We start from the raw sequence: 11,144 nt of genomic DNA on the forward strand, positions 1-11,144 counted from the left end.
AAGGGAGGGAAATAGTTGATATTCACCTGGCCCTCTGCTAAGTATGTCCATAAGTATGTTTTGGGATATCTTGCTATTCAGAGAAGAAAAGAGAATGAAACAGTAATTTATCAGCTTCTGAGGGCTGTCAGAATAAAAAACATCTGGTACCTCTCATTAATATGTATGTAAACAGGTACCTTCAATTTTGACTTCAGCTTTTCTGTAGGACTCTGAATAAAAGAAAACCATTATTTTATCAAAAGTCAATGCAAAAAATGGACAAAAGTAACAAAATGGCAAGGGTACTGGGAAGAAATCAAGGCTATCTAAGAATAAACTAGGTCATTTGGGCTGGCTTTGGTTGCCAAGCAACTGGGATTTCTCACCGTTTCCCTTTAGAATAATCCAGTCTTTAAGAGTTTTATTAACTTGTTTGTTTCTTCTTCAAGACTTAAACATAATTAGGAATCACGCTAATGACAAAACTGCATGACTTATACAAAAGAGAACTGAAAATTCTACTGAGAGATAGGAAATAAAATATAACTTCCTCCTCAAAAGGATTAGTTAGCGATATAGATATGTTAACTATATCCATATTAATCTATAAAATCAACCCAATTCAACTGTGTTTTGGGGGTGTTAGGAGTTATCAAAATAATTCTAATATATCCTGAGAAATAAACAAAACCTATTATCCATTTAATTTCTCAACAGAGAGGGGAAAGAATTGAGCTTTGCCCTACAGTAGGTTAAGCCACAGGGACACTGAAACAGGAACGGAACAGAACGGAATCCAAAAGGCAATCCAGATTAGACACAGACTGCATACCACGTGAGCAGCACACACGTGAGGGCAGATGGAGGTCACGCAAGCAAAATGTGCAGTCATGTCTAACAAGTATATTTATGCATGTTCTAAGCAGGCAAAGCCTGTGTACAGAAAGAAAAGTAGAACATGACAAAGGACAAGTTTTACATGAGTGGATAATACATGGGCTACTCAACCACAACAAAAGAGAAACTGGTCAGTGGAGTAAGTGAAAGACCTAGCCTCCCTCTCCACCCACAAAACAGTCTTAACAAAGATTTAAACACTAAAATAAAGACAACCAAAACATTAACGTATAAGAAAATATAGGTAGAAAAAACTTTTTAATCTTGCTATACTGGGTTTTTATGAGTATGGTACCCATGTCAGAGATCACAACACAACTTAAGAGACTTGACTCTTACATAAAAATAATTTAAAAACTGAATTAGCAAACAAAATCCAGAGACGGAAAACAGAATGGCAGCTGCCAGTGGGGGTAGGGGGAAATGAGGAGTCAGTATTTAATGGGTACAGAGTTTCAGTCTGGGAAGAGGAAAAAGTCCTGGAGATGGATGGTGGTGCTAGGTTGGGCAATGTGAGTGTATTTAATGCCACTGAAGTGTTATTCACTAGCTTAGTAATTTCTGACTCTTTGCAACCCCACAGACTGTAGCCCACCAAGCTCCTCTCTCCATGGAATTCTCCTGGTAAGATTACTGGAGTGGGTAGCCATTTGCTTCTCCAGAGTATCTTCCCGACCCGAGAGTGAATTAAGTCCCCTTCATTTCAGGCAAATTCTTTACTGTCTGAGCCACCAGGGAATGCCACTGAATCATACACTTAAAAATGATTAAAATGGTAAATCTCATATACGTATTTTATCACAAATGAAAAAATGGGGAGGAAAACTGCATTAACAGAAATCACTGTAAATACGTCACAAGTTATTACATAAAAGTAAGTAAAATAATAAGATATAATTTGTTAACTATCATATTAACAAAAATGGACAGGAAAATCGCTTGCTCATATATTATCAGTGGCACCCTGAATCAGCAAATAATCTTTACAGAAAGCAATACTGCAATGTATATCAAAACATAAAACATACATAGGCTAAGTACCAGCAATTCTGTTGCCAGAAACAAAAACTATAAGATAAGGCCGCAACTGTGCCAAGATATATAAGAATTAATAAGTAATAATTTACAAATATATACTATTTGTAAAAGCATAACATTGCAAACAATCTCAATGTCTATTAACAAGAAACTAGATAAATTATGGCTGTCCTTTTGAAGCAAGTATTATGCAATCATTTAAAAATGATGACGTAATAAAAAGTAAAATAAAAAGTATGAAGTAATTGTGTATTTCTTCTCATGAAACATCACTGACCTACTGTAGAGAAAAAATAATAGCTCTTAAAACATTAGGATTTCACTGGTGTAAAATTACATACATAGACAAAACCTGAATAGAGAAGGGTACACAGTAAAATGTTTGCAAAATGTTAATCAGTTATACCTAGGTAGCTGGATTGTCTTTTGTTTTTTATTTTTCTGGATTGTCTGAATGTTTTACCATAAGCATGTATCCTACTTACAAGGCAATGTTTTACTTTAAAAATTTTATATATTTAAAAATATCTAACATTTCATTTACTCAAGTTTAGATAATTTATTATATGTCATTAATATGTCTTAAGAATAAGTTAAGGATTGGATGCAGGAAATGTCATTGTTTTTAAAAATGTGGAAAACTATAATTTAAATTCAGCAGCTTGTATTATAATGACTTTCAACACAGAAACAAAGAGCTGAAGGAGTTCTTTTGCCTAGGGCGAGACTATCAGGGCCAAACAATGCTCTCAGCATAATATAAAACCTATTTTTTTAAATGTACTTGCTAAAAAATAAATAAATAAAATAAAATGTACTTGCTTCATGGATAAATTTTTCCTACCCTTAAATTACTTCAAATTACTATTTTAACTACTTAAAAAATCAACCTGGAAAGACAAAAAAGTTTCAGTATGGTAAGAAATGTTCATATTCTATAATCCACATTTATCTTGAAGAGTTAAAATCATATAATGAACATATTTATATAAATTCTTATTATAACAATAGGATCACCACTCAACTTCTCAATGCCTTTGTTACATATTCTATAAAAAGAAAGGATTGACTTCCATAGTTCCTTTAGATCTGAAATTTTAAGAGACATTAACAATGTACTTTTTCCCCGCTTATGGAAACAGTTTCAAGGGAAAACTGATTGCCTGCCATTTCTAAGGCCATATCCTCAAACACAGTTTCAAATGGCAGTGCTTTCTTATTGGAGTCTTTGGATAAGAATTTATATATACAATCTTTATCAATAGAGCATCTCATGATGAAGAAAAACACATGATTTTTTTTCCACTTAAAAATAGAAACTTAGTTATTATATCATGTATTCTTAAAACTATTTTTATAAATGACATTAATACTTACAGCTTGATTAGGCAGATTGTCAGTCTTAAGTTCTCTGTGATTGGAATACTGAATAAAAACAGGCTGGCTTCGAAGGTGAGGAGTAACAGGAGTGTAATAATTCACCATAGTAACAGCAGCTTCCTCAGAAGCCATTTCTAAGAAAGCCTGCAATAAACACAAGAAAGTAAAGTGAAAGCTCCTGTTTTTGAAAGGCAGCTAAGAACTATTTTGTCATTCTAGCTGATCTAAAACTGATGCATTCTTAACAGAAGTCATATTACCCTCAAGGGGATGAAAAGACTTTCGTTTCAAACTCTATCACTGATAGTTACTGAAAACATATTTGACAAAAGTTGGGTTCAATAAAGGATTTGGGATTGGGAAATTGACAGTTGATTAAATGACTCTGTGTGGTTTTTGGTCTTCTTACTTCTGTTTCTTCTAAAATTTAGAAACAACTAAAAAAGCAAAAATAAATATGTGCATCACTACTATAAATAGATGCGTTCAGTTTCTTCCTAAAAATTTCTCCAATGATCTGTTCTCCTTTGCCTTTTTATGAAGGTAATTAGAACATTCATGTGCCAAGGCTCAATTGTACAAATTAGGGAAATGGGAGAACATCCTACATTAAGTCAATATTGATTTGATTTTGGTCATTCAAGTGACCTTTTTTGGCTATTGGTAATCACTGTACTGATATTAGCTACTTGAAAACTAAAAAGAACTGAGATGGAAGAAGCTCCTTAGTATTCATGTCTTATTCTGTTTATGGCTTCTCCTCACTGTCATGATTCCCATTAACTTATGTGACAGGAATTGGATACTTACAGATCTTTAAGGTGGCAGATTTTATCACCCTGTCTCAATGGTTAAGAAGATAAAACATATACTAACAGTTCTGAGCCCTGACTACCTCTAAGAACACTTCCAATTTAAAGTACAGGAAGAACTCATGATCCAAATCACTATCTTCGAGGAATAAAACAGATTTTAAGTCATTTATAGTATTTAAAAGGTACAAATGTCTGTGATACACTTTAAAGCTGCTATCCAATTGTATAAGTAATACAGTTTTTCTAATATTTCTAAGAGAAGTAGATAAAAATGATCAAGGTAACAAAAATAGCTATGGCAGTATTTCTTAACTATCTGGTTTTTTAAAGTCATCTTTTCAACAAAGAATTTGTAAACTGTATTCTAATAATATTCACCATATGGGGAGAGTCTCTTCCTGCAAACTCCCTACTAAATGTTGAGACTCCTGCAATGTCACACAAAGGAAAGGCTGAACAATGTCTTTGGATATTGTGATTCTAGTCAGGAAATCATTCCTATATGTATATACAACCTAAAAATTCATATGTAAAAATAAAATTTTCCACATGGAGTCCAGTAAAAGAATTATTTATGTTTTCCCAAAGTATCCAGCCAAGGATCAACCTCCATAATGTAGGATGAAGAGAAAATAAAAAATCACTACCCACAGAAAGGCTGGTGAAAATAACCCTTACTCTATCCTCAACACTCCCAAGAACCATGGAATGATTATGCCGACAAGTACTACTATAGTGACTCACATCAGAATCTCTTGCTGAAGTAAATTACTAACAAGGTATTTTCTGAACAGGATTTAGGATCAAAAGACAAGCAATTAACAGCAATCAGCACTACAGAAAAATATAAACCTAGAACCAATAGCAGAAACAAAGGAAACTGTGACACTGCCTGCTGCCTCTCAGTTATTTGACATAAGATATAGGATATACTACATGAAACATAATAAGTATGTAACACGTGCCTGTTAGACATCAGACAGCCATTAGACGTGGTTGTGTTGGCTCTTTTCAAACTCTGCGAACCATACTAGTCTCAATAGTGGCATCTGTAAAGAAAATTAAGATCCAAGTGCCTACACTACCTCTAAAAGATGTAAGAAAAATGTATAAACACAAGGACTGAATACTAAGACATACTATTTAACTTCTCCAGTTCTTAACAACCTCAACTACCTTAAACAAGGCTGTTAATTTAAATAAATAGTTTACTAAAGATAGGGGTCTGAATCAGACATCATTATCCAATCTTGGATGGTAAACAATCTGATCTCTTCTGATAATCACAGGATATTTTCATAAACCATTTTGTAATTAAGAATGTAAAATATGTTTGGTCAAGATAATAAATAAGAGAGAATCCTGTTTCCTATATAATATTTTTATTTATTGCTTCCTGTCATTAAAAAGTTCTATTTTTAAAAGCTATGTAAATAGAATAAAATTTAGAAAAAAAGTTCAAGAAAATAAAAAGCTTTCATTTTTTAAATTTTGGCGGCACTTTGCAGGATCTTAGTTCCCCCAGCAGGGGTTGAGCCTGCACGCTTGGCAGTGAAAGCACAGAGTCCTAACCACTGGACTACCAGGGCATTCCCTTAAAAACAAAGTGTTTTTTTTTTTTTCACTAACACCCAGAAATAATAATTGTGGGTCAATCTTTAAAACTTACATACCTGGCTTTTTCCTTTCAACATCAAAAGATTAGTTACTTTGCCAAACGGTAGACCTAATGATATGACCTCTGCTTCGGTGACATCACTTGGAATTTTGCGAAGATGGAGAACACGGGAAGGCGAACAGAGAGGTCTATCTCCTTTAAATTTCTTGTTGTCATTCCCATTAGCTAAAAAATACAAGATTTGTTTTTTAATTACTGAAACTAATTTGGGTTGACATACTACATTAACCATATCATCACATTTGATCTTCCAAGCGTTTCAGGTTTTGAAATTCAGGAACTACGGGGCTGATGGGAGAAGAGTAGAAGACAGTTGAAAACAAAACCATCCACTTTTCAACGAGTGGGTTTTTTAAAATTTTTCACTGCAGGTGTATTTTTTTTTAAAACTGAACTTGGATTTTTAACTTCAAGCAAAAGTGCTGGATATGAATTACATATGTTGAGGTACCAAAAACCTCTAAATGGGAAACTATTTGTTATGAATAGAAAACAATACTTATATTATCTTCAATGTATCTTAAAAGATGCTTTTCTAGTTTGTCCTGTTACTAATTAAACAGAATAAAAATTTTTAGGATAGATGGTAATAAAAATTTCATGTTTATCACACCCTACAAGGATTTAAATTTGAGATGCACATTTATGAAAGTAAGTTTATTTCTCAGGCATTATACAATTTTTGCCAATTCACTTTTTAAAGTACTTTCAGAAGCTAAACTGTGATTTCCTTAGGATAATCCTATTCTTTATGATATAATAGGCAGCTCTTAACGTAAGTATCATTACCTTTTGGAAATGCAAATTTTAAGCCCTATTTCAGACCTACTGAATCAGAAACATCCCAGCAACCTGTGTTTTTACAAGCTCTCTAGACGATTCTGAAGCAACCTAAAGTATGAGAACCACTGTTGTAATCCAGTATGCCAGTTTATAGCCAAATTTTATTTAAAGCTTATGTTTTAACACTGACAGTAACTAGAATTGACAAGCCTGTAACAAGTAGTCAAATTTATGTACATAAGATTCAGGAAGGTTTTTTTCTTCCCCAGAAATAGCACCACGTAAGACTAAATGCAAATTATCTAAAAGCCAAAGTTTCATTATAGTGTTGTTTTTTTAATACTGGCTCAAGGAAATGGCAACCCACTCCAGTATTCTTGCCTGGAAAATCCCACGGAAGTCGGAAGCAACTTAGCAGCAGCAGCAGCAGCAGAGGTTAAAGCATCTGCCTGCAATGTGGGAGACCTGGGTTCGATCCCTGGGTCGGGAAGATCCCCTGAAGCAATGCATGGCAACCCACTCCAGTATTCTTGCCTGGAGAATCCCATGGACAGAGGAGCCTGGTGGGCTACAGTCCACGGGGTCGCAAAGGGTCGGACACGACTGAGCGACCTCACTTCACCATACTTAGCACTATTAGAAGAAAAATATAATCTTTCCAAACACCTGAGATTACCATTTTTCTAAATACTAGAAAAATTTCTAAAACACTAAAAAAACAGTCATATGTCTGTGACCCTAAATAAACAAATTTCATGAGGACCACATAAAAGTCTTGGCAATATTTTGTACCCGTTCCTATGGCAGAGAACACCACTTGCTTACAGGTAAACAGGTTGACTTAATACCAAAACTAGCACTTGCTCCCAAATTCTCTATGTTCATGAATGCAGGCAACATCCTACCAATACTATCAATTCCAAGAGGTCCTTACAGGTTTGTGCCTGTATATAGCAAATGCCTAGGACAGTGTGTGGAAAATAATCAACAAATACTTATTGGAAATCATGTATTTAATTTCTGGGAGTCAAAAAGATTCCTTCTCCTTCCTCATGAATCATCATGAAACACTGATTTTTCCCTCCAAAATAACTGATTCCACTTTCATCTCGACTCTCAATGTCACCTCACCTATGATCCCTATGATCTACGATAACTTCTACTCTGCCTTCCTCTAGTCTCACTCCCTCCACTTCCACTAAGATCTAACATCTTATCATCCTAAATGTATATGTCATGTCATTATCCTGTTCTAAAAACCCTGACAAGCTTCCAACTACTTAAAAAGATCCTTAATTTCTACTTTTCATGCTGTTTTCATTTACACTGCCTCACTGGAGTTGACATATAAAAATACATTAAATTACATCTTATTAACTTTAACAGATGGAAGAGATTAAGAGATTTAACAGATCAGAGATTAAATAATTTTTGTACACAGCTAGGAAGTGAAAATAGCATTATTCAAACTTAAGTTTAAAGGTAACTTTTTAATCACAAAAATCTCAAAGTGTGTTACCATCCCTAGAAAAAAAACTAAGCAACTTGATGATGACAATAAATTTTCAGAATATATGCAGATTTATGAGGATTATACTGTCAGTATACAGTATTATAGTGATAATACTGTCACTAAATTAAATGCTAAACTATCACCTCCTGGAAAAGTATAAAGTGCCTTTTTGCACTTCCCCTCTCTGTAAGCCTAGATGGCTAGACAAAAATATCACAACCTTGTACATTCTTAACCAGCATAAGGTGTTAAAAGACTAGAAAACCATCCTAAGGAGCAAAGGCTTTTAGAAGTTTATCCAGAATAATCCAAAATAAATGAATGAACATGAAGAAGCTTATTTCTTTAACTGAGGTGTTCATAATCTCTGCAAAACCACGTGTGAAATAAAATGAATACCTACACAAGCTACTTGAACCTGAACTGCACTATCAAATAAAAACCAATCGTGACAAACTTTTTATCAAGAAGTATATACATAACCAATTCAAGTTTTTAGTTCTTCTGTGTTATAAAAGTCTCTGCTATGTTAAAAGCATGGCCTACAAAATCAGACATCTTGTTCTGATATAACTGAGCCTTATATTCATTTCCTATAAAATGAGTATAACAACAGTACTTGGAAATTGTAGTATAAGTATTTGGAAAATTAAATTATATCACAGCAAGATATACAGTTTATAATCCAGCCTATGTCTAGAGATGTCAAAAAGATCTCACAATATCTAACCCCAAATTAAGCAACCTTCTCATTTAAGCCACTCATCCTCATATATAACCTAAATGCAGGATTCTTTGCAATGTTAGCATATTTTCTCTGCCTTTGGTTCTCTTGTTAGAGAATCATTCTAATGAGGTAACTAGTTTTTGTTTGGTAACATATTAGCAACCAGTTCCAGATCATTTGTTTTCATCTAAATGTGAGGTCTTTCTTTTATTCCTCCAATATTCAGGACACTGGTATGAAACACATTTGGGAACTTGATTTGTATAAGAATACCATCTTTAATAAGATACTGCTCATCCTTTTCTTTTGGAGAAGGAAATGGCAACCCACTCCAGTATTCTTGCTTAGAGAATCCTATGGACAGAGAAGCCTGGGGGCTGCTGTCCATAGGGTCGCACAGAGTCGGACACGACTGAAGCGACTTAGCATGCATGGATGCATTGGAGAAGGAAATGGCAACCCACTCCAGTATTCTTGCCTGGAGAATCCCAGGGACAGAGGAGCCTGATGGGCTGCCGTCTATGGGGTCCCAGAGAGTTGGACACGACTGAAGCGATTTAGCAGCAGCAGCAACATTAATATTTAAATGCTAGATGTAATGTCCACTACAAAGAGATCAACAACATATGTCTTGATTTTCTTAAGAGAGCTTATTTTACCTGGAAAGTATTTTCTTTCTACTTTTTTTGGTGCTAAAATGAAAACTGTAGACAACAGTGGCTTTTTTCCTCTTGATGTCCTAACTTTGCAAAATTAACACATTGCTCAAAATTAATTCAAAATTTTATTAGACTGTGAAATCTAAAAACCTAAAGAACTACTCATCTAGATGACCCAAAAAAGGTTATAAAGACTTGATAAATATAACAATTTAAAAATGGAAAGGCATATATAAGCATATAGGGAATCATAATTTAATTAAGGAGGAAACAAGGAAATTCTACTGTATTGAATATGCAACTTTGACAAATTATTCTCTATGTGAAAGATTAAAGACTTTCTGAAAACTGTATTATGAAAATAAGCATTCAAAATACTTAACTTGAATAAATCTTGTACTTTTGGATAGAAACTTCGTGAATGGCTACCGAATGGCTTCCTGAAGACTACAGATTTCAAGAAAATTAGAGATACCAAGGGAACATTTCATGCAAAGATGGGCTCGATAAAGGACAGAAATGGTAGGGACCTAACAGAAGCAGAAGATATTAAGAAGAGGTGGCAAGAATACACAGAAGAACTGTACAAAAAAGATCGTCACAACCCAAATAATCACGATGGTGTGATCACTCACCTAGAGCCAGATATCCTGGAATGTGAAGTCAAGTGGGCCTTAGGAAGCATCACTACGAACAAAACTAGTGGAGGTGATGGAATTCCAGTTGGAGCTATTGCAAATCCTGAAAGACAATGCTGTGAAAGTGCAGCACTCAATATGCCAGCAAATTTGGAAAACTCAGCAGTGGCCACAGGACTGGAAAAGTTCGGTTTTCGTTCCAATCCCTAAGAGAGGCAATGCCAAAGAATGCTCAAACTACTGCACAATTGTACTCATCTCACACGCTAGTAAAGTAATGCTCAAAATTCTCCAAGCCAGGCTTCAGCAATATGTGAACCGTGAACTTCCAGATGTTCAAGCTGAAAAGGCAGAGGAACCAGAGTTCAAATTGCCAACATCCACTGGATCATCGAAAAAGCAGGAGAGTTCCAGAAAAACATCTATTTCTGCTTTATTGACTACGCCAAAGCCTTTGACTGTGTGGATCACAATAAACTGTGGACAATTCTGAAAGAGATGCGCATACCAGATCACCTGACCTGCCTCTTGAGAAACCTGTATGAAGGTCAGGAAGCAAAAGTTAGAACTGGACAGGGAACAACAGACTGGTTCCAAACAGGAAAAGGAGTACATCAAGGCTGTATATTGTCACCCTGCTTATTTAACTTACATCATGAGAAATGCTGGGCTGGAGGAAGCACAAGCTGGAATCAAGATTGCCGGGAGAAATATCAACAACCTCAGATATGCAGATGACACCACCCTTATGGCAGAAAGTGAAGAAGAACTAAACTAAGAGGCTAAAGGCTAAAGAGCCTCTTGATGAAAGTGAAAGGAGAGAGTGAAAAAGTTGGCTTAAAGCTCAACATTCAGAAAATGAAGATCATGGCATCCGGTCCCATCACTTCATGGCAAATAGATGGGGAAACAGTGGCTGACTTTATTTTTTGGGGCTCCAAAATCACTGCAGATGGTGACTGCAGCCATGAAATTAAAAGACGCTTACTCTTTGGAAGGAAAGTTATGACCAACCTAGACAGCATATTAAAAAG

The 11,144-nt window shown here is 35.0% G+C and overlaps 1 protein-coding gene across 5 annotated transcripts in view; it reads right to left on the reverse strand.

The window, feature by feature from the left end:
* PTBP3 (polypyrimidine tract binding protein 3) overlaps positions 1-11,144 on the reverse strand; it is a 90,639-nt gene that overhangs the window by 41,517 nt on the left and 37,978 nt on the right. For 2 of the 5 annotated variants that reach the window (XM_010843581.1, XM_010843582.1), the window contains 2 exons: positions 5,786-5,955; positions 3,295-3,441 (listed from right to left, as the gene is read on the reverse strand). In XM_010843581.1, the coding sequence (XP_010841883.1) occupies positions 3,295-3,441; positions 5,786-5,955 (317 nt within the window). Of the gene's footprint in view, positions 1-3,294; positions 3,442-5,077; positions 5,162-5,785; positions 5,956-10,107; positions 10,151-11,144 lie in introns of those variants that run through there. The other 3 variants (XM_010843583.1, XM_010843585.1, XM_010843584.1) reach the window with 3 other exon arrangements.

The sequence above is a fragment of the Bison bison genome, unplaced genomic scaffold (assembly GCF_000754665.1).
Source record: "Bison bison bison isolate TAMUID 2011002044 unplaced genomic scaffold, Bison_UMD1.0 scf7180017864183, whole genome shotgun sequence".
NCBI lineage: Eukaryota > Metazoa > Chordata > Mammalia > Artiodactyla > Bovidae > Bison > Bison bison.